The 24,276-nt window shown below is 43.7% G+C and overlaps 1 protein-coding gene across 2 annotated transcripts in view; it reads left to right on the forward strand.

Moving 5' to 3' along the window:
- The window catches only part of LOC123993184 (endothelin-converting enzyme 2-like), an 87,045-nt gene that overhangs the window by 28,718 nt on the left and 34,051 nt on the right, over window positions 1–24,276 (forward strand). For both annotated transcript variants that reach the window (XM_046295056.1, XM_046295057.1), the window contains 3 exons: window positions 7,194–7,338; window positions 7,632–7,847; window positions 22,543–22,667. In XM_046295056.1, coding sequence (XP_046151012.1) covers window positions 7,194–7,338; window positions 7,632–7,847; window positions 22,543–22,667 — 486 coding nt within the window. The remainder of the gene's footprint in view (window positions 1–7,193; window positions 7,339–7,631; window positions 7,848–22,542; window positions 22,668–24,276) is intronic.

Here is a 24,276-nt window from a genome sequence, read left to right on the forward strand (position 1 = left end):
TAGCGAGGCTATATACATGGGGTACCGGTACAGAGTCAATGAGCGGGGGTACAGGTTAGTCGAGGTAATTGAGGTAATACTGTATGTACATGAAGGTAGAGTTAAGTGACTGTACACCCTCCCGAGGGGCCCCTGTGTTAATTAAGGATCCTTGTGGCGGACGTGTTGTTGCCTACTCTTACCACCTGGTTGTGGCAAGTCATGAAGTCCAGGATCCAGATGAAGAGGTGTTTAGTCCTTGACAGTTGGTCCTCACATGCTTTGAGTACACACCCTGGTAATCCATCTGGCCCAGCTGCTTTGTGAATGTTGACCTGTTTAAAGGTTTTGTTCATATCGGCTACCGAAAGCATTATCACACAGTCATCCAGAACAGCTGGTGCTCTCATGCATACTTCAGTGTTGCTTGCCTCGAAGCGAGCATAAAAGGCATTTATCTCGTCTGGTAGGAATGCGTCACTGGCAGCTCGCATCTGGGTTTCCTTTTGTAGTCCGTAATAGTTTTCAAGCCCTGCCACATCCGACGAGCATCAGAGCCCGTGTAGTAGGATTCAATCTTAATCCTGTTTTGACGCTTTGCTTGTTTTGATGGTTCATCTGAGGGCATAGTGGGATTTCTTATAAGTGTACGGATTAGTCTCCCGCTCATTGAAAGCGGCAGCTCTCCCTTTAGCTCAGTGCGGATGTTGCCTGTAATACATGGTTTCTGGTTGGGGTATGTATGAACATTCACTGTGGGGACAACGTCATCGATGCACTTATTGATGAAGCCAGTGACTGATGTGGTGTACTCCTCAATGCCATCAGAAGAATCCCGGAACATATTCCAGTCTGTGCTAGCAAAACAGTCTTGTAGCTTAGCATTTGCGTCATCTGACCACTTCTTTATTAACGAGTCACTGGTGCTTCCTGCTTTAGTTTTAGATTGTAAGCAGGAATCAGGAGGATATAATCATGGTCAGATTTGCCAAATGGAGGGAGAGGGAGAGCTTTGTACACATCTCTGTGTGTGGAGTAAAGATGGTCTAGAGTTTTTCCCCTCTGGTTGCACATTTAACATTCTGGTAAAAATTAGGTAAAAAGGATTCCCATTTTAAGATTCCCTACATTAAAGTTCCACTTGGAGCACCGGCCTCTGAATGAGCGTTTTCCTGTTTTCTTATGCCCTTATACAGCTCATTGAGTGTGGACTTAGTGCCAGCATCAGTTTGTGGTGGTAAATAGACAGCTACAGAAAATATAGATCAAATCTCTCTTGGTAAATAGTGTGGTCTACTGCTTATCATGAGATACTCTAACTCAGGCGAGCAAAACCTCGAGACTTCCTTAATATTAGATTTTGTGCACCAGCTGTTGTTTACAAATATACACAGACCGCCACCCCTTGTCTTACTGGAGGCAGCTGTTCTATCTTGCCAATGCAGCGTAAACCCCATAAGTTGTATTTTATCCATGCCATTGTTCAGCCACAACTCTATGAAATAAAATATGTTACAGTTTTTATTATCCCGTTGGTAGGATATTCGTGATCGTAGCTTGTTTATTTTGTTATCCAATGATTGTACGTTGGCTAATAGGACTGACGGTAGAGGCAGATTACCCACTCGCCGTCAGATCCTTACAAGGCACCCTGACCTACATCCTATATCTCTGTCTCTTTCTCATGCGAATGACGGGATTCTGGCCTTGTCGGTTGTCTGAAATATTTCCTTTGCGTCCTACTCGTTAAAGAAAAAATCTTCAACCAGTACGAGGTAAGTAATCGCTATTCTGATATCCAGAAGCTCTTTTCGGTCATAAGAGATGGTGACATCAATTTTAACCATCTTCCCTGTCCCTGCTGAAGAAAAGCATGTTTGACAATGGGGATGGTGTGTTCAGGGTGATGAGCTGTGTTGCTTTTACGCCAAACATAACGGTTTGCATTGTTGCCAAAAAGTTCAATTTTGGTTTCATCTGACCAGAGCACCTTCTTCCACATGTTTGGTGTGTCTCCCAGGTGGCTTGTGGCAAACTTTAAACAACAATTTTTATGGATATCTTTAAGAAATGGCTTTCTTCTTTCCACTCTTCCATAAAGGCCAGATTTGTGCAATATACGACTGATTGTTGTCCTATGGACAGAGTCTCCCACCTCAGCTGTAGATCTCTGCAGTTCATCCAGAGTGATCATGGGCCTCTTGGCTGCATTTCTGATCAGTCTTCTCCTTATATGAGCTGAAAGTTTAGAGGGACGGCCAGGTCTTGGTAGATTTGCAGTGGTCTGATACTCCTTCCATTTCAATATTATCGCTTGCACAGTGCTCCTTGTGATGTTTAAAGCTTGGGAAATCTTTTTGTATCCAAATCCGGCTTTAAACATCTTCACAACAGTATCTCTGACCTGCCTGGTGTGTTCCTTGTTCTTCATGATGCTCTCTGCGCTTTTAACGGACCTCTGAGACTATCACAGTGCAGGTGCATTTATACAGAGACATGATTACACACAGGTTGATTGTATTTATCATCATTAGTCATTTAGGTCAACATTGGATCATTCAGAGATCCACACTGAACTTCTGGAGAGAGTTTGCTGCACTGAAAGTAAAGGGGCTGAATAATTTTGCACGCCCAATTTTTCAGTTTTTGATTTGATAAAAAAGTTTGAAATATCCAATAAATGTCATTCCACTTCATGATTGTGTCCCACTTGTTGTTGATTCTTCACAAAAAAATACAGTTTTATATTTTTATGTTTGAAGCCTGAAATGTGGCAAAAGGTCGCAAAGTTCAAGGGGACCGAATACTTTCGCAAGGCACTGTATCTCATAGTAATTACATTATTTTTAAAAAACTATCAGCAAATTCAGTTCTAGTAATTTAATTTATTTTTTAAATCCCCACCTGAGACCGGGGTTCAATCCCCACATCCTCCCTTCCTAATTGAAAAACAATGTTATTTAAAAAAAAAAACTTTTGACATTTTCTTAAACTACACTAAATTGATACTTCATAGTAGTCCCTCATGAAAGACTGACTGCCAAATCGAGGGCTGGCCTGTGCTCTTGCAAAATTTTATTCTCGGTTCCGAGATTAACTTTATAGTGATATTTCATTCATTAGAAAAGTCGCTCGGAAAGAGGAATGGAGGGTTACATATATATATACAGTACATTTATTCAGACCTCTTCACTTTTTCCACATTTTACAGTCATATTCTGAAATGGATTAAAATTAAAATGGATTAAAAAAATAATCTCCAAATGTATTACAATTTAAAACAGAAATACATGATTTACTTATGTATTCAGACACTTTTCTATGGGACTCTAAATTAGGTTCAAGTGCATTCTGTTTCCATTGATCATTCTTGAGATGTTTTTACAACTTGATTGGAGTCCACCTGTGGTAAATTCAATTGATTGGACATGATTTGGAAAAGGCACACACCTGTCTATATAAGCAGTGCTGTAAAGTAAAGTATGTTGTAAATGACTATTGTAGCTGGAAACAGCTGATTTGTTATGGAATATCTACAGTTGAAGTCAGAAGTTTACATTCACCTTAGCCAAATACATTTAAACTCAGTTTTTCACAGTTCCTGACATTTAATCCAATTACAAATTCCCTGTCTTAGGTCAGTTAGGATCACCACTTTGTTTTAAGAATGTGAAATGTCAGAATAATAGTAGAGAGAATGATTTATTTAAGCTTTTATTTATTTCATCACATTCACAGTGGGTCAGAAGTTTACATACACTCAATTAGTATATGGTAGCATTGTATTTCAATTGTTTAACTTGGGTCAAACGTTTCGGGTAGTCTTCCACAAGCTTCCCACAATAAGTTGGGTGAATTTGGCCCATTCCTCCTGACAGAGCTGGTGTAACTGAGTCAGGTTTGTAGGCCTCCTTGCTCGCAAACGGTTTGTCAGGTCTGCCGACAACATTTCTATAGGGTTGAGGTCAGGGCTTTGTGATGGCCACTCCAACACCTTGACTTTGCTGTCCTTAAGCCATTTTGCCACACCTTTGGAAGTATGCTTGAGGTCATTGTCCATTTGGAAGACCCATGTGCGACCAAGCTTTAACTTCCTGACTGATGTCTTGAGATGTTGCTTTAATATATGCACATCATTTTCTTCCCTCATGATGCCATCTATTTTGTGAAGTACACCAGTCCCTCCTGCAGCAAAGCACCCCCACAACATGATGCTGCCACCCCCATGCTTCATGGTTGGGATGGTGTTCTTCGGCTTGCAATCCTCCCCCTTTTTCCTCCAAACATAACGAAGGTCATTATGGCCAAACAGTTCTAATTTCATTTCATCAAACCAGAGGACATTTCTCCAACAAGTACGATCTTTGTCCCCATTTGCAGTAGTCTAGCTTTTTTTATGGTGGATTTTGAGCAGTGGCTTCTTCCTTGCTGAGCAGCATTTCAGATTCTGTCGTGATATAAAAGTCGTTTTACTGTGGATATAGATACGTTTGTACCTGTTTCCTCCAGCATTCCTCACAAGGTCCTTTGCTGTTGTTCTGAGATTGATGAGCACTTTTCACACCAAAGTATGTTCATCTTTAGGAGACAGAACACGTCTCCTTCCTGAGCGGTATGATGGTTAAGTGGTCCCATGGTGTTTATACTTGTGTACTATTGTTTGTACAGGTGAACATGGTACATTCAGGCGTTTGGAAATTGCTCCCAAGGATGAACCAGACTTGTGGAGGTCTACAAAAAAAATTCTAAGGTCTTGGCTGATTTCTTTTGATTTTACCATGATGTCAAGCAAAGAGGCACTGAGTTTGAAGGTAGGCCTTGAAATACATCCCCAGGTAGACCTCCAATTGACGCAAATTATGTCAATTAGCCTATCAGAAGCTTCTAAAGCCATGATATCATTTTCTGGAATTTTCCAAGCTGTTTTCCAAGCAGTCAACTCAGTGAATGTAAACTTCTGACCCACTGGAATTGTGGTACAGTGAATTATAAGTGAAATACTCGGTCTGTAAACAATGGTTGGAAAAAAGACTTGTGTATTGCACTAAGTACATGTCCTAAGCGACTTGCCAAAACTATAGTTTGTTAACAAGAAATGTGTGGAGTGGTTGAAAAATGAGTTTTAATGACTCCAACCTAAGTGGATGTTAACTTCCGACTTCAACTGTACATAGGTGTACAGTTGTTCCAATAGAATGTTGTGTTAGCTAATCCAAGTTTATCATTTTAAAAGGCTAATTGATCATTAGAAAACCCTTTTGCAATTATGTTAGCACATCTGAAAACTGTGGTGCTGACTAAAGAAGCAATAAAATGTGCCTTCTTTAGACGAGTTGAGTATCTGGAGCATCAGCATTTGTGGGTTTGATTACAGGCTCAAAATGGCCAGAAACAAATAACTTTCTTCTGAAACTCGTCAGTCTATTCTTGTTCTAAGAATTTAAGGCTATTCCATGTGAGAAATTGCACAGAAACTGAAGATCTCGTGTAGTGTGTAATACTCCCTTCACAGAACAGCGCAAACTGTCTCTAACCAGAATAGAAAGAGGAGTTGGAGGCCCCGGTGCTCAACTGAGCAACTGGGAGCTTCATTAAATAGTACCCGCAAAACACCAGTCTCAACGTCAACAGTGAAGGGGCGACTACGGGATGCTGGCCTTCTAGGCAGAGTTGCAAAGAAAAAGCCATATCTCAGACTGCCCAATAAGAAGAGAAGATTAAGATGGGAAAAAGAACACAGACACTGGTCAGAGGAACTCTGTCTCTTTGTAATAAAAATGTGACCTTTATTTAACTAGGCAGGTCAGAACTTGTTAGGGATTTGGTTCCCTAACAAGTTAAAGCTACACTCGTTGTGAATCTAGCCACCGAGTCAGATTTGTAAAATGCTTTTCGGCGAAAGCATGAGAAGCTATTATCTGATAGCATGCACCCCCAAAGTACTGGAACGTCACCTAAAACGACAGATTTTGCGGTAGCCGGCGCTACCCAAAACGCAGAAATAAAATATAAAACATTCATTACCTTTGACGAGCTTCTTTCTTGGCACTCCTATATATGCCATAAACATCACAATTGGGTCTTTTTCCCGATTAAATCCGTCATTGTATAGCCAAAATGTCATTTTCCTTAGACTGGTCTGATCCAGGAATATTCCATTTTACAAGACACAACGTCACTTTTTAAAATTACAAAAGTTGCCTATAAACTTTTACAAATCACTTCAAACTACTTTTCTAAACCAACTTTAGGTATTAATAAACGTTAATAATCTATACAATTCATCACGGGGTGATCTGTATTCGATAGCAGCTACTCTTGAAATCAGCGTCCATCTTTTACATTTTCACAACATCCTGTGGAGAGACTAAAACAGGAAAGGCCAAAATGTCATACAACCAAGATTTAAGTAGGCTGGAAATGCCAGCACTGGCAACATCGTGTGGAAGCTGTCGGGGTTTTACAGGGCATCTTCATTTATATGCAGTCGCCTTAAACAATACATTGACTGACGGATTAATATATTTTTTGTGTTTTTGGAGAACAGTTTTTCGAGGGATTTTTACTCCTAAACACGTTATGTTATAGCCACAGACACGATTTAACCAGTTTTAGAGACTTCAGAGTGTGTTTGCATATACTATATTCCTGGTATGAGTAGCATGACTTTGAAATGTTGCGCGATTTTTAACAAAAAGCTGCGAAAATTCGCATGATCCATAACAGGATTTATTAAGAACAAATTATTATTTTCAATGACGGCCTACCGGGGAACAGTGGGTTAACTGCCTTGTCCAGTGGCAGAACAACAGATTTTTACCTTGTCAGCTCGGGGATTTGAGCATTAACTACATGCCGCCCAATTAAGGGGTATTGTGTGTGGAATGATGAGGGTGAAAAAAACTATTTTATGCATTTTAGAATAAGACTTGAACGTAACAAAATGTGGAAGAAGTCAAGGGGCCAGAATACTTTCCCGAATGCACTGGATATATTTATTTAGACAGTATGATCAGAAGGGGATACAGGCAGGTGGGTAAAAAACTGTGGGAAGGGATTGAACCCCGGTCTCCGATATGGAGATTTGGATATGTGCTGGGAGTGTTAGAACTTCACTACAGCTCTGCAAGAATGGAAGCCCTCTTGACTATGTCTGTGATACATGTGATGTCATCCCATCCTCTCTTCTGTCTCTGGCTCATGTGTTTCCACAGGTTGGCTTTCGGAAGGGCGGCATCCAGCTCCTCGGCCCTATGGGCAGGAGGACTCAAATGGAGGTAGTGCTGGCTGGTGTGCTGCTCTGCTCTCTACTCGCCCTGTTCGGATGTGCTGTCACGCTGGGCATGCGCTACAACACAGGCGAGGCCTTTGGTTACACGCACGGACACAGGCGCGCAAGCACACACACAAGCACACAAGTGTTATGTCTTATAATAAGGCTTATAATATGTTATGTCTCTCTGTGTATCAACATTTCAGCGGGATGGTGTTTAGGAGTATCATTATGAGTGATTATTCAGACATTATGGAGTCATACATGCTTGTGACAAAAGTATTGTGAACTTGCATTATAACCACATCATAAAGCATTATACTGTACCAGCAGGCTTTATAAAGCATTATAGAATTCTGCATTTCTACCTTGAAACCAGACCCAGCGCGAAGCCTGTGTCTGACTGAGGCCTGTATTACGGTGGCCAGTAAGATCGTAGAGGCCCTGGACCGCAGCGCTAACCCCTGCCATGACTTCTACCAGTACGCCTGCGGGGGCTGGGTACGCAAGAACCCCCTCCCTGATGGACGCTCTCGCTGGAGCACCTTCAACAGCATCTGGGACCAGAACCAGGCTCTCCTCAAACACCTGCTGGGTGAGTTGTTTGTACACAATACACAGACAGACACACATTGCATACTGTAAACATACCACACTATTTCATGACCTTGTTGACAGTGTTGGGAGTGTGTTGTAAATTTTTACATGTTTAATTTAACTAGACAAGTCAGTTAAAAACAATTATTATTTACAATGACGGACTACACCGGCCAAACCCGGATGACGCTGGTCCAATCGTACGCCACCCTATGGGACTCCCAATCACAGCCGGTTGTGATACAGCCTGGAATTGAACCAGGGTGTCTGTAGTGACACCTCAAGCACTGAGATGCAGTGCCTTAGACTGCTGCGCCACTCAGGAGCCCAAATCTGTTAACAGTGTTGACAGTTTTGTATGGTGGAAGTGTTGACAGGCCTGGTTCTAGTTTATTTGCTGGTCTGTTCAGGTCAGCATATAGAGTCTGTTCCCAGATCTGTTGAGGCTGTATGGCCAAACACTAGACAGCACAAACGGGTCTTGGACCAGGCCCTGCCAGATTTAATAATGGCCCACCCAATCAAGCTGGCTTAAAATATATTAAAAAATAAAATAAAAATGAACTTGATTTGTTGGTTGTATTGTCTCCTGACTCATCAGAACGGTTGAAAATGCAGTAGGAGGTTCCTGAGATCTAATTGGTTACATCGCAATCAAATGGTAAATCAGAAGCCTACAGTCGAAATCTGCAATTTTGACAGCGAGTTGTGACTGTCAGTGAGAAGCATCTAAAATAACCCTAGACCTATGGCAACATTTAAAAGTTAAATCGCATAAACAGAAAAGTCACATATATTCTGAATGATCCTTTCTAATTATTTTTAAAAGAATAGTGTACACTAAAGAAATCCTGTTGTTTTTACAGTATCATACTGGCAGTAGTTTATTCCCATTAGTAGGCTACACCAGGACGAATCTCTTTGCACTAGTGGAGAGTGTCAACCATATCCCTGGTGAGTGTATAAGGACACAAATGCAGACGCAGGAAGCAGATGGTTGAGCACCAATATTTATTAATCCAAGGGGTAGGCAAAAGGGGACAGTCAAGAGTTCATAAACCAGGTCCAAAACAGTACCAGATGAAAGGCAGTCTCAAGGGCAGGCCAGGCAAGGGTTCAGTGACCAGATCAGAGTCCAAACAGTAGAAGGGGATAGGCAGGCTTGAAAACAGAACAGGCAGAGTGCTCAAGCAGAAGGGTACGGAGTCAGGACAGGCAAGGGTCAAAACCAGGAGGACTAGAACCAACTGGGAAAAATAGGAGCAAGGAAAACTGTTGGTTGACTTGGCAAACAAGACAAACTGGCACAGAGACAGGAAACACAGGGATATATACACCGGGGACAATAAGTGACACCTGGAGGGGGTGGAGACTATCACAAGGACAGGTGAAACAGATCAGGGTGTGACAGAGTGCGCATTCCATCTTTATCATTGGATGAGTCAGTCAATGGAACGTTTAGAACAATAATTTCCTCATATTGTATAATATGTAACTCACTTTTTTGTAGCCCTGGATTAGATTCATTCAAGACAAGGTCATTTTTATTGATCTCAGTTTGTCAGTATCAGCAGAGTAGGACCATGCTGTTATTTTTATAAATGCCTATTATTAAAGATTCTGATAGTGTCTCCAGACATGTAAAGTGACGTAGAATTGCACAAAATGTGTTTATAAAAGCCACATTTTTTCCCGAATCCTCCTAAAACTGTTTGCCTCCTCTGTTTTCCTCGCTGCTTCCCCAAACATGGAACTCACGCACCGCCTATGACGTTGTGTAGCCAATTTCATTATGTTTGTTTACTGTCAGACTCGGACAGTCAGCCTGTTTCTTTCCGTGGTGTTGACAGTAATTATAACTTGTGTAGTTGCGCTGCCTACTTGGCAATAGGCCTAATAACAGGCTTGTTTCCCAAGGGAACATTGTGGTCACATTTATCCTGTGTTATGTGTTAAATTATGCAATGTGATTGCACAAATTTTCACTGAAATATGTCAGGGTATTTTTGCTGGAAAATTGTTGTCCCAGAACTTTATACTCCATCGAATGTTGAATTAAAACTATTCAGTACTGGGATGCCAGTCTCACTCTATAATATACCAGAGGTTACTGTGACTCTGTTTGTTCACCTTCAGCCCTACTTTTTTATTTTAATTTTATTTCACCTTTATTTAACCAGGTAGGCTAGTTGAGAACAAGTTCTCATTTGTAACTGCGGCCTGGCCAAGGTAAAGCGTAGTAATTCGACACATAAAACAGCACAGAGTTACACATGGAATATACAAAACATACAGTCAATAATACAGTGGAACAAAAGAGAACAAAAAGTCCATATACAGTGAGGGCAAATGAGGTAAGTTAATATAGCAATTAAACACTGGAAAGGTAGATCGGCAGAAGATGAATGTGCAGGTAGAGATACTGGAGTGCAAAGGAGCAAAATAAATAAATAAATACCAGTATGGGGATGAGGTAGCTAGATAGATGGGCTGTTTACAGATGGGCTATGTACAGGTTCAGTGATCTGTAAGCTGCTCTGACAGCTGGTGCTTAAAGCTAATGAGGGAGATGTGAGTCTCCAGCTTCAGAGATTTTTGCAATTCGTTCCAGTCATGGGCAGCAGAGAACTGGAAGGATGGCATTGTGATAGACTGCATCCAGTTTGTTGAGTAGAGTGTTGGAGGCTTATTTTATAGATGATTTTATAGATGACATCACCAAAGTCGAGGACGGGACAGGGGAGCCATTAAAGCTTAAAAAGCAAGTGTTTAAGTGTGTGTGTGTGTGTGTGTGTATGTTTGTATGTGCATGCGTGTATGTGCGTATGCTTGTACCAGAGGTTACTGTGACCCTGTTTGTTCCCCTTTAGCTGCCCTACTAGCAGGAAAGCCACTGAAGCTTAATGAGGGAGTGTGTATGTATGTGTGTGTGTGTATGCTTGTGTGTACGTGCATGTGTGTATACTTGTTTGTGCTTGTGTGTATATCCATACAGTTAACAATATTATGCTTGTCCAAATGGGATTGTGTTAGCAATTCAGAAGAGAGATATGGCTTTCTCCCAGTAGTCTGTTTTGATGCAGCTTGTCAACGGTGTCTTTTTGTTCAACCATACAGAGAAAAAGCAAACAGGACTAAATTAACTGTGCGCTGGTGTAGAATTACTCCTCTTCAACAACAGTCAGGAAGCAGTGCCAGTCTAAGGTCGTGTTCCAAATTGCTCCTTATTTAGTGCACTACTTTTGAAATAGGGTGCCATTTGGACGTAACCTGAGATGTCCTCTCAGTAAAGTGTGTGTTGTCCTCTCAGTAAAGTGTGTGTGCGTGCTTGCGCGTATGTGCATGCGTGCGTATGTGCTTGGGTGAGTGCACGCGCATGCTTGCATACCTGTGTGTGTATGTTCTGCTGCTAATTTACTGGGGGAATATTCCAGCTCTGAGTCATTTCATTTAATTATATCTGCAACCATCCGTGTGAGATGGACCAGAGCATCCTTTGAGGTCACACCATTTAAAAAAATGGTTTTGTATTGTTGACAAAAGGGCATGAGTTATAGCTTCTGTATGATAATTAGTTGATCTGTTCTGCAGCATTGGCCAGTCATGTAACATCCAAGATGGCGTAGCAGTCAGACGTGTTTTGTTTTCATCTTGTATATATCTTTATATATATAATTTTATATATTGTTTGTTGGCATATATTTCTTCATATTTTTCTTAACCCCAACTTCAACATACTCTCCTGCAACCCGCCTCACCCAATGTGGTATGGATCTGCTATTTTCTTTACCTCAGAACTGGAAACCCCAGCAGAAGCTAGCCAGCTAACTAAGTACTAGCTAGTAGTAAGCTAGCCCCTGCTAGCGGTCATCAGCTAACCTCTAGCCAGGACAACTCCTGCCAGGCTGTACAGCGAGTCTAAACCAAGAGCTTACCGGACTCCTTTTTCTCCATATCACCGGATTCCCACCGCAAGCTCTGAACCTCTTCACCTGGATCACCGTGGCTTGCTAGCTGCTATCCAATTGGCTTCTCCTGCTAATGTCCCTTTCCCGAAGTGAGCACCAATTAGCCTGGAGCTAGCCTATGCTACGCCCATCTCCCGGCTAGCTGAAGAGGACCATTAGCCACTCCTTGAGCTACAATACGTATTTTGCCAATTGGCCTGGACCCCTTTTATTGCTGTTACGGAGCCCCGCCGATCCAACTTGTCTGGACTACCAACGTAATCCGCCCGAGTTCTTTTTTAAACTGGCTCCTTCATCACAACATCCCCTGAATGTCCATTTGCTAGCCGCGCACCGCTAACTATCTAGAGCATACTGGACTGTTAGCTGTAGTGGTCCATCAGTCAATTTCTTGGGCTACTAATCCTATTTTGCCAATTGGCCTGGACCCTTTCACTGCACGGACACCTGCTGATCCAGCACGACTGGTCTGCCGACGTAACTGCATGAGGGGGCTACAGCAACAGACCCTCTAAGGCCCTTCTGCTAGCCCCGGCACGCTGGCTGTCTGAATCGCCATGACTCCAGCCCGTCCAGCTACTCATTGGACCCTATGATCACCCGAGTATGCATGCCTAATGTCAATATGCCTTGTCCATTGCTGTTTCGGTTAGTGATTATTGTCTTATTTCACTGTAGAGCCTCCAGCCCTGCTCAATATGCCTCAGCTAACCCTCTTGTCCCACCATCCACACTTGCAGTGACCTCACTTGGTTTAATTGATGTCTCTAGAGACAATACCTCTCTCACCGTCTCTCAATGCCTCGGTTTACCTCAACTGTATTCACATCCTACCACATCATACCTTTGTCTGTACATTATGCATATAATATATATCATACTGCGCCCAGAAATCTGCTCCTTTTACTCTCTGTCCCGAACGTCCTAGACGACCAGCTCTTTTAGCCTTTAGCCGTACCCTTATCCTACTCCACCTCTGCTCCTCTGGTCATGTAGAGGTTAATCCAGGCCCTGCAGTGCCTAGCTCCACTCCCATTCCCCAGGCGCTCTCATTTCTTGACTTCTGTAACTGTAAAAGCCTTGGTTTCATACATGTTAACATTAATAGCCTCCTCCCTAAGTTTGTTTTATTCACTGCTTTAGCACACCTAGCTGTGTCTGAATCCTGGCTTAGGAAGGCCACCAAAAACCCTGAAATTTCCATCCCTAACTATAACCTTTTCTGACAAGATAGAACTGCCAAAGGGGTGGAGTTGCAATCTATTGCAGAGATCGCCTGCAGAGTTCTGTCTTTACTATCCAGGTCTGTGCGAAAACAAGTTCAGCTTCTACTTTTAAAAATCCATGTTACGAATCCCTTTTGGCCCGACAGTCTAGGGGGGGATGGTAATGAGATCCGTAACATAACTCATGCAAATTATTATTGTGACAAAGTGAAAGTGTGAACGAAATAACCACGACAACAGAAATCTACCGTCAAACTCTAGGTTTATTTATAAAACACACGGTAATGGGGGGAGCAGGAAAAGGGGCTGAGCTGGACCCAAGGAAAGAAACAATAAATATACAAAAACACCCCCCTAAACTAGACTAGCCTACTTTAACAACAACTAACTAACTAACCAAAAATACAGTGGGTGGTCCGCCCAGTTCTAACTAGTGTATTTAACAAAGTTCACCTACGGGTAGTGTATGCCCATGGGCGACTTGTCTTGGTTTCCCCCTTTTCCCACGAGCAACAAACAAACACCATAACCAAAAACAATACTCACAGGTGATGACAAAGTGCTATGGAGGTGCTTTAAACAAAAGAGAGGTTAAGATACAAAGCGAGAGAAACACAGAGACCTACAGACATGGCATTTACAGAGAGATTGAGCTAGAGATTGAGCTGAGCTTTAGAACAAACAAATGGGGTTTTGTTGCTAGGGACTCTCCTGGAAGAAGCTAGCTAGCTTACAAAGAATAACAACAAAAAATATCTAGTTAACAGAAGAAAGGAAGACAAAATAAGGACAAAAGAAGGACAGAAGAAAAAGGAAAAGAAAGAGGACAACAAAGTGAAACAGTCAGCACTTCTATTGCAACTTCGTATTTCGTCGTCCTAACGTAGTCTACACTGCTATCTGCCCAGCAGCTAGCCAGCTAGCAAACGTCCACCGTCTACCGAATAGCAGCACTGTAGAAACTATTACACTCAACTGAACGACTTGATTAGTGTAGTGTTAGCTAGCGACATAGTTGTCTTTGCTGTCTTCGTATCCAAGATAATTGTGTAGTTTAGAGCGTGTAGTCTTAGAGTGATTATCTTAATTTACCGAGGTTAGCTAGCCAGCTATTTGTCGTCCTTAACGTAGGAGACACTGCTAGCTAGCCAACAGCTAGCCAACGTCTACTGAATAGAACTTCCGCACTCAACAACCCGGTCGCATTCCGCTTCGCTCCACAGGTAGTATCACATTTTTCATTTCATTTCATTACAGCACAACGGTTTGATTTGTTTGATCGTAGCTAGCTACATAGCTAGCTACATAGCCGTCTGTGTATCAAAGATAATTGTGTAGTCTAGAGCGATTTTCTAGGTTAGCTAGCCAGCTATTGTCGTTCTTTTAACGCAACGTAACGTAATCAACACTGCTAGCTAGCCAGCTAGCCCCCGAATAGCAGCACTGTAGAAACTACTACACTCAACGGAACGACTTGATTAGTGTAGTGTCAACAACGCAGCCACTGTCAGCTAGCCTACAAAGTCAACAACGCAGCCACTGCCAGCTAGCCTACTTCAGCAGTACTGTATCATTTTTAATAATTTTAGTCAATAAGATTCTTGCTACGTAAGCTTAACTTTCTGAACATTCGAGACGTGTAGTCCACTTGTCATTCCAATCTCCTTGCATTAGCGTAGCCTCTTCTGTAGCCTGTCAACTATGTGTCTGTCTATCCCTGTTCTCTCCTCTCTGCACAGACCATACAAACGCTCCACACCGCGTGGCCGCTGCCACCCTAATCTGGTGGTCCCAGCGCGCACGACCCACGTGGAGTTCCAGGTCTCCGGTAGCCTCTGGAACTGCCGATCTGTAGCCAACAAGGCAGAGTTCATCTCAGCCTATGCCTCCCTCCAGTCCCTCGACTTCTTGGCACTGACAGAAACATGGATCACCACAGATAACACTGCTACTCCTACTGCTCTCTCTTCGTCCGCCCACGTGTTCTCGCACACCCCGAGAGCTTCTGGTCAGCGGGGTGGTGGCATAGGGATCCTTATCTCTCCCATGTGGTCATTCTCTCTTTCTCCCCTTACCCATCTGTCTATCGCCTCCTTTGAATTTCATGCTGTCACAGTTACCAGCCCTTTCAAGCTTAACATCCTTATCATTTATCGCCCTCCAGGTCCCCTCGGAGAGTTCATCAATGAGCTTGATGCCTTGATAAGCTCCTTTCCTGAGGACGGCTCACCTCTCACAGTTCTGGGCGACTTTAACCTCCCCACGTCTACCTTTGACTCATTCCTCTCTGCCTCCTTCTTTCCACTCCTCTCCTCTTTTGACCTCACCCTCTCACCTTCCCCCTACTCACAAGGCAGGCAATACGCTCGACCTCATCTTTACTAGATGCTGTTCTTCCACTAACCTCATTGCAACTCCCCTCCAAGTCTCCGACCACTACCTTGTATCCTTTTCCCTCTCGCTCTCATCCAACACTTCCCACACTGCCCCTACTCGGATGGTATCGCGCCGTCCCAACCTTCGCTCTCTCTCCCCCGCTACTCTCTCCTCTTCCATCCTATCATCTCTTCCCTCTGCTCAAACCTTCTCCAACCTATCTCCTGATTCTGCCTCCTCAACCCTCCTCTCCTCCCTTTCTGCATCCTTTGACTCTCTATGTCCCCTATCTTCCAGGCCGGCTCGGTCCTCCCCTCCCGCTCCGTGGCTTGACGACTCAACAGAACAGGGCTCCGGAAGGCCGAGCGGAAACGGAGGAAAAACTCGCCTCCTGCGGACCTGGCATCCTTTCACCCTCCTCTCTACATTTTCCTCCTCTGCGAGCTCACAGAACAGGGCTCCGGAAGGCCGAGCGGAAATGGAGGAAAACTCGCCTCCCTGCGGACCTGGCATCCTTTCACTCCCTCCTCTCTACATTTTCCTCCTCTGTCTCTGCTGCTAAAGCCACTTTCTACCACTCTAAATTCCAAGCATCTGCCTCTAACCCTAGGAAGCTCTTTGCCACATTCTCCTCCCTCCTGAATCCTCCTCCCCCTCCCCCCTCCTCCCTCTCTGCAGATGACTTCGTCAACCATTTTGAAAAGAAGATCGACGACATCCGATCCTCGTTTGCTAAGTCAAACAACACCGCTGGTTCTGCTCACACTGCCCTACCCTGTGCTCTGACCTCTTTCTCCCTCTCTCTCCAGATGAAATCTCGCGTCTTGTGACGGCCGGCCGCCCAACAACCTGCCCGCTCGACCCTATCCCCTCCTCTCTTCTCCAGACCATTTCCGGAGAACTTCTCCCTTACCTCACCTCGCTCATCAACTCCTTCCTCCTCCCACGCCAGAACCTGGCTGATCCTGGACAACAAACTGGTTCTCAATATCAGGTGGCCCGTTCCTGTACATCCCTGACCGCTGGCTACGTCCCTTCCGTCTTCAAGAGAGCGAGAGTTGCACCCCTTCTGAAAAAACCTACACTCGATCCCTCCGATGTCAACAACTACAGACCAGTATCCCTTCTTTCTTTTCTCTCCAAAACTCTTGAACGTGCCGTCCTTGGTCAGCTCTCCCGCTATCTCTCTCAGAATGACCTTCTTGATCCAAATCAGTCAGGTTTCAAGACTAGTCATTCAACTGAGACTGCTCTTCTCTGTATCACGGAGGCGCTCCGCACCGCTAAAGCTAACTCTCTCTCCTCTGCTCTCATCCTTCTAGACCTATCGGCTGCCTTCGATACTGTGAACCATCAGATCCTCCTCTCCACCCTCTCCGAGTTGGGCATCTCCGGCGCGGCCCACGCTTGGATTGCGTCCTACCTGACAGGTCGCTCCTACCAGGTGGCGTGGCGAGAATCTGTCTCCTCACCACGCGCTCTCACCACTGGTGTCCCCCAGGGCTCTGTTCTAGGCCCTCTCCTATTCTCGCTATACACCAAGTCACTTGGCTCTGTCATAACCTCACATGGTCTCTCCTATCATTGCTATGCAGACGACACACAATTAATCTTCTCCTTTCCCCCTTCTGATGACCAGGTGGCGAATCGCATCTCTGCATGTCTGGCAGACATATCAGTGTGGATGACGGATCACCACCTCAAGCTGAACTTCGGCAAGACGGAGCTGCTCTTCCTCCCGGGGAAGGACTGCCCGTTCCATGATCTCGCCATCACGGTTGACAACTCCATTGTGTCCTCCTCCCAGAGCGCTAAGAACCTTGGCGTGATCCTGGACAACAAACTGTCGTTCTCAACTAATATCAAGGCGGTGGCCCGTTCCTGTAGGTTCATGCTCTACAACATCCGCAGAGTACGACCCTGCCTCACACAGGAAGCGGCGCAGGTCCTAATCCAGGCACTTGTCATCTCCCGTCTGGATTACTGCAACTCGCTGTTGGCTGGGCTCCCTGCCTGTGCCATTAAACCCCTACAACTCATCCAGAACGCCGCAGCCCGTCTAGTGTTCAACCTTCCCAAGTTCTCTCACGTCACCCCGCTCCTCCGCTCTCTCCACTGGCTTCCAGTTGAAGCTCGCATCCGCTACAAGACCATGGTGCTTGCCTACGGAGCTGTGAGGGGAACGGCACCTCAGTACCTCCAGGCTCTGATCAGGCCCTACACCCAAATAAGGGCACTGCGTTCATCCACCTCTGGCCTGCTCGCCTCCCTACCACTGAGGAAGTACAGTTCCCGCTCAGCTCAGTCAAAACTGTTCGCTGCTCTGGCTCCCCAATGGTGGAACAAACTCCCTCACGACGCCAGGACAGCGGAGTCAATCACCACCTTCCGGAGACACCTGAAACCCCACCTCTTTAAGGAATACCTAGGATAGGATAAAGTAATCCTTCTCACCCCCCGCTTAAAATATTTAGATGCACTATTGTAAAGTGGTTGTTCCACTGGATGTCATAAGGTGAATGCACCAATTTGTAAGTCGCTCTGGATAAGAGCGTCTGCTAAATGACTTAAATGTAATGTAAATGTTAAACCATGGGGAAGGAACTGTGATAGGTCAGGAAATAGGAGGAGGTGTGTCTTCTGATTGATGATTGATTGTTGACTGATTGGGGAGTGATGATTTTCACCTGTGAGGGGAGAAGGAGAGAAAAGAAACACACACACAGGATACACACACACAGGATAACTGTATCCGTAACAATCCACCTTTCCAGAAACAAGTCTCTCACCATTGCCACTTGCTATAGACCACCTTCTGCCCCCAACTGTGCCCTGGACACCATATGTTAATTGATTGCCCCAATCTATCTTCTTTCTTTCTAATCGACCTGGCCCAGGTATCCTGGAAGGATATTGACCTCATTCCGTCAGTAAATGATGCCTGGTTATTCTTTAAAAATGCTTTCCTCACAATCTTAAATAAGCATGCCGCATTCAAAAAATGTAGAACCAGGAACAGATTTAGCCAGTGTTTCACTTCAGTGGCGTACTGCATTAGCATCATATAGACCCCGCGATATGCAACTTTTCAGGGAAGTTAGGAACCAATATACACAGGCAGTTAGGAAAGCAAAGGCTAGCTTTTTCAAACAGAAATTTGCATCCTGCACTACAAACCCCCAAAAGTTCTGGGACACTGTAAAGTCCATGGAGCTGCGGGAGGCTTGGAAACACGGTCACCACAGATAATTCCACAATAATTGAGAATTTCAAAAAGCATTTCTCTATGGATGGCCATGCTTTCCACCTGGCCACCCCTGCCCTGGTCAACAGCCCTGCGCCCCTCACAGCAACTTGGCCAAACCTCCCCATTTTCTCCTTCACCCAAATCCAGACAGCTGATGTTCTGAATGAGCTGAAAAATCTGGACCCCTACAAATCAGCAGGGCTAGACAATCTGGATTCTCTCTTTCTAAAATTATCAGACACAATTATTGCAACCCCTATTACTGGCCTGTTCAACCTCTCCTTAGAATCGTCTGAGATCCCCAAAGATTGGAATGCTGCCGCGGTCATCCCCCTATTGAAGAGACACTCTAGACCCAAACTGCTACAGACATATATATATATCCTACCCTGCCTTTCTAAGTTCTTCGAAAGCCAAGTTAACAAACAGATCACCGACCATTTCGAATCCCACCGTACCTTCTCAGCTGTGCAATCTGGTTTCTGAGCTGGTCATGGGTGCACCTCAGCCACGCTCAAGGTCCTAAACGATATCATGACCTCCATCGATAAGAGACAATACTGTGCAGCTGAATTCATCAACCTGGTCAAGGCTTTCGACTCTGTCAATCACCACATTCTTAATGACATTACTCAACAGCCTTGGTTTCTCAAATGACTGCCTCGCCTGTTTCACCAACTACTTCTCAGACAGAGTGTGTCAAATCGGAGGGCCTGTTGTCCGGACCCCTGGCAGTCTCTATGGCGGTGCCACAGGGTTCAATTCTCCGGCCGACTCTTTTCTCTGTATACATCAATGATGTCGCTCTTGCTGCTGGTGATTCTCTGATCCACCTCTAAGCAGACGACACCATTCTGTATACCTCTGGCCCTTCTTTGGACACTGTGTTAACTAACCTCAAGACAAGCTTCAATGCCATAAAACTCTCCTTCTGTGGCCTCCAACTGCTCTTAAATGCAAGCAAAATTAAATGCATGCTCTTCAACCGTTCGCTGCCCGCCCGTCCAGCATCACTACTCTGGACGGTTCTGACTTAGAATATGTGGACAACTACAAATACCTAGGTGTCTGGTTAGACTGTAAACTCTCCTTCCAGACTCGCATTAAGCATCTCCAATCCAAAATTAAATCTAGAATCGGCTTCCTATTTCGCAACAAAGCATCCTTTACTCATGCTGCCAAACTTACCCTCGTAAAACTGACTATACTGTCGATCCTTGACTATGGCGATGTCATTTACAAAATAGCCTTAAACACTCTACTCAGCAAATTGGATGCAGTCTATCACAGTGCCATCCGTTTTGTCAAAAAAGCCCCATATACTACCCACCACTGCAACCTGTATGCTGTCATTGGCTGTCCCTCTCTTCACATTCGTCGCCAAACCCACTGGCTCCAGGTCATCTATAAGTCTTTGCTAGGTAAAGCCCCACCTTATCTCAGCTCACTGGTGACCATAGCAGCACCCAACCGTAGCACGGGCTTCAGCAGGTATATTTCACTGGTCACCCCCAAAGCTAATTCCTCCTTTCTTTCCAGTTCTCTGTTGCTAATGATTGGAACGAATTGCAAAAATCATTGAAGCTGGAGACCCATATCTCCCTCACTAACATTAAGCACCAGCTGTCAGAGCATGTACAGATGCACAGAGCTCACAGATCACTGCACCTGTACATAGCCTATCCAACTACATCATCCCCATACTGTTATTTTTTTTTTGCTCCTTTGCACCCCAATATCTCTAGTTGCTCATTCATATTTTGCACATCTTTCACTCCAGTGTTTAATTGCTCAATTGTAATTATTTCGCCACTATGGCCTATTTATTGCCTACCTCCCTTATCTTACCTCATTTGCACACACTGTATATAGACGTTTTCTCTATTGTGTTATTGACTGTATTTTTGGTTATTCCATGTGTACCTCTTTGTTGTTGTTTGTGTCGCACTGCTTTTCTTTATCTTGGCCAGGTCGCAGTTGTAAGTGAGAACTTGTTCACAACTAGCCAACTAACTATTTATAGAACCGTCAAAAAAAGGTTCCATATAGCACCAATAAGGATCTGCTATGGTTACAAGCCAAAGACCCTTATTTGTCACTATATAGAACCATTTGTTTTTAGTGTGCAGCCTTATCAATGGGAAAAATAAACACTGAAGATCCATAGAGAAGGAAATGGAGATACGGACATAGAGGGAGAGAGAGAGAGTGAGATGGGAGAGAGTCAGAGAGAGGGAACAAGACAGAGGCAGAGGGAGAGAACGAGAAAGATGGGGGAGAGACACAGGAAGTTAGGGGTTTGAAGCAGAAAGCTTTAGAGTGCTACCAACAGGGGCAATGTAGATGTGAAACACGAGGTGAGGTGTTAAGTGAGTAAAAAACACGAGGAAAGGTGTTAAGAGTATGAGAGGAGGAGATCGAAGACAGGATGTGGTAGGATAGTTTATTTAGTCACATGCTCGTCTCCATCTCCATAGCGCATATCGTCATTCGCTCTTAAGCACCACTGTCATGGCAATGCACATGCTGCTGAAATATTTGTATTGATTTATTTTATTTCACCTTTAAATAACCATGCTCAGAAGGTTCTAAATGGTTTAATAGCCATATTATATTTTTACAATTCCATAGGTTTCATTATATTTATTAACCAGCTGAATCAGGTGTGCTAGCTCTGGAACGGCTGGGGGTCCCTGTGGAGAGAATTGAGAGCTACTGACTTAGTCAACCTTTCGAAATTAACACAAGACCATATGTGAGTCGTTCACAAGACACCATCACCGGCCATAGTCATACACTGTATGCATGTGTGTATGTGCATGTGTGTGTCCCAACCGGCCCACAGCGGTCATGGTCCAATCCCCCAGCTCCCTAACTGTCAGAACAGTCAGCCATGGTTCAACAGCAGTTTAACTGTCCATGACATCCTGTTATTTGTTTCTGTCCTCATCAGCTTTCATGGTAAATCACTTGCACTGTACAAAAAAATGTTAAGTTTAATTCATTTTTATTTAGTAACTGGTTCCACAGCCTTTTTCAGTTTACTTAACTTTTCGGTCATTGTTAACTTTTCGGTCATTTGTTGGCCCAAACTTAGTGCAAAATAGTGCGTTTAATATACAATGTTTTGAACTTACGTTTTTGACACTTTGACAGTGAGCATGATCATTTATTAAGTCATTATTATTCAGCCTGCCCTCACCTGGGATTGGACCTTAGCATTCCACTATTCTTGCTACGCCAGTATTACTGTGTCTATTACTTATTTCACCTGAATTTCTACACTTTGCACTTCAAAGTAAGTCTCAGGTCTGTTAAAAGTACACTCAAGAAAAACAACTTTATTTATCATAGTGATAAAGGAGTAACATTAAAGCAGAACCCTAAAATAAGTCAATCAAATCAATTATGAGAGACATGGTTACTGGCACAGACATGGTTGAATAGCAGGAAGATCAGATCAAATCCCAGATAAGGACATGTTGAATAATAATTACTCTATAAATGAGAATGCACAATGTCAGCATGTCAAATATGCATGTTGAAAACATTGTATTGTAAATGCACTGCGGTTGTCCCTATCAATTTTTTCTCAAAACCTACATTTTCTCAAGTTGGAGCTAAGTTTGGGCCAACTAAACATTTTAAGTTCAGTTAACACTTTGAAGTTGAATAAACTTAACAAGGCTGTGGAACCAGTTACTAAATAAATATTAGTTGAATCAACTAGATATTTTTTTTTACAGTGTATAATAGAAGGAAATGACAGGTCTTGTCTCTGCCTCACACAATCACATTAGCCTCTGTTCTCCTCCTCCTCATCCATATTTTCCTCTTATGCCCCCCCCCCCCCCCTCTTTTCCCCTCCTTCTTTAGAGAATGGCACATTCAACTCCAGCAGTGACGCCGAGAAGAAGACCCAGTTCTACTACCTGTCCTGCCTCAACGAGCAGCATATCGAGGAGCTGGGAGCCATGCCTCTCATTGACCTCATTGCACAGGTCAGCTTGATTTTCTCTCTGGGGCCTGCTGGGTGGGCAGAGTTTGCGCTTCAGACACATGAAATGGTTCAAATTTGCTCTCTGGGCCTGGCAGAGTTCTAGGCGGAGTTCTACCTTCAGAGACATTAAATGGTTCAAAATGGGAGCACGTTGCCTTCCCGGCGCTAATGCTACTGTTATCAAGTTCACCTACCACCAACAGCGCAAAACAAATAAAAAAACAGGAATGCAAGGCTTTATTGTTTTGTTTTTTACGGAAAGGTTTGGTGATCGACTAGGAATGCGTTAGAGATCGACCTAGGCCTTGCCTACACCAATCCAGTGCTTTTACATTTGTGGGGAGTAGTGAACAAGAGCACACTTCAGGTGGAAGGAGATATTATTGGGACACAACCAACCACGCACTCCATGTAACCTTGGAACGGCTGGGGGTTAGGGTTAGTAATGAGCGATGAACCAACATTTTAGTTCTGTTTTTTTCTGAACCCAATGCACCATTTCTCCAGAGAGAAATTAAAGTCATCCATGAGATAAATCTAGTCAATAACTATTTGAGACGCTGGGCTGAAGGGAATTGTAGTTTTCAATAAGCAAATAAATGTGGTAATTAACTACTATTAAGCCAGTTTTTTAGGCTCAGAGATGAATACACTTTTATGCCAGCTACATTATACATTAGGTTAGATACACATAGACCGCATGAGAGAGGAATGTACACAACACAACAATTAGAGAGAGGGATACATTATGCCTCATCTACTTTGAAGAACTAGTAAAATGATTGTCAGACAGTTCTGCAGCTTGCTTAGACAGACTAGCCTAGATAAATAGGATGACTAAAGACATTACAGTATGGGGAGCACAGAGATAACATTGTCTGTCTGTTTGGCTGCTACTGCCTGAGCAGAGATGAGATGATGACTTTAAGGAAAGTTAAATAATAAAGTCATCAAATAAAACTAAGTAATATACACAACTGAAATCAGTTTCTATTTTTTATTGATGTCTACCCATTGTGGAGCTACCTGACAGAGACAATGGAATATTTCATGTTTTGGCAATTGAATGTTCAGTATTTTTGGCTTTGGAATTGTCATTAAAAATCATGATTAAAAAAAGTAATGTTTTTAAAGAAGAAAGGAATGAAGAAAGAAATAGCTATACATTCACTGTCTCCTTTGTAATCTGCCTTTTGATGAGAACTGAAGTGATGGACTGGCTGGCTTCTGAAAAGCAGCTTGAAATACCGGCCCTTCTGTCTCCTGTCTTATTTCTACCAGGCAGAAGGGAGATGGGAAATTGAAGAACACAAGTTGTATAAATAGGACTGTGTGTGATTGATGTGTGTGTGTGTGTGTGCATGCCTCCTTGCCTGCGTGTGTGCTGTCAGCAGCAATCCATCCCATCCATCAATCCATGTCTGTTTGTCAGTTATGATTTGAAGAATTAGCTGGGCTGGACTTTTTCACTTTTCCAGTCTTGTGCTACTGCGTCATCATGTCCTTGTTCCAAACTCTTTTTAGGATGGGCCTTGAAAGAAATCACACCCCATCCTGTTACTCACATTCTGTGACAAGACCCCATTTATCTGACTATACGATTTTAATAT

This window comes from Oncorhynchus gorbuscha, linkage group LG13, assembly GCF_021184085.1.
Source record: "Oncorhynchus gorbuscha isolate QuinsamMale2020 ecotype Even-year linkage group LG13, OgorEven_v1.0, whole genome shotgun sequence".
NCBI classification, from domain to species: Eukaryota; Metazoa; Chordata; class Actinopteri; order Salmoniformes; family Salmonidae; genus Oncorhynchus; species Oncorhynchus gorbuscha.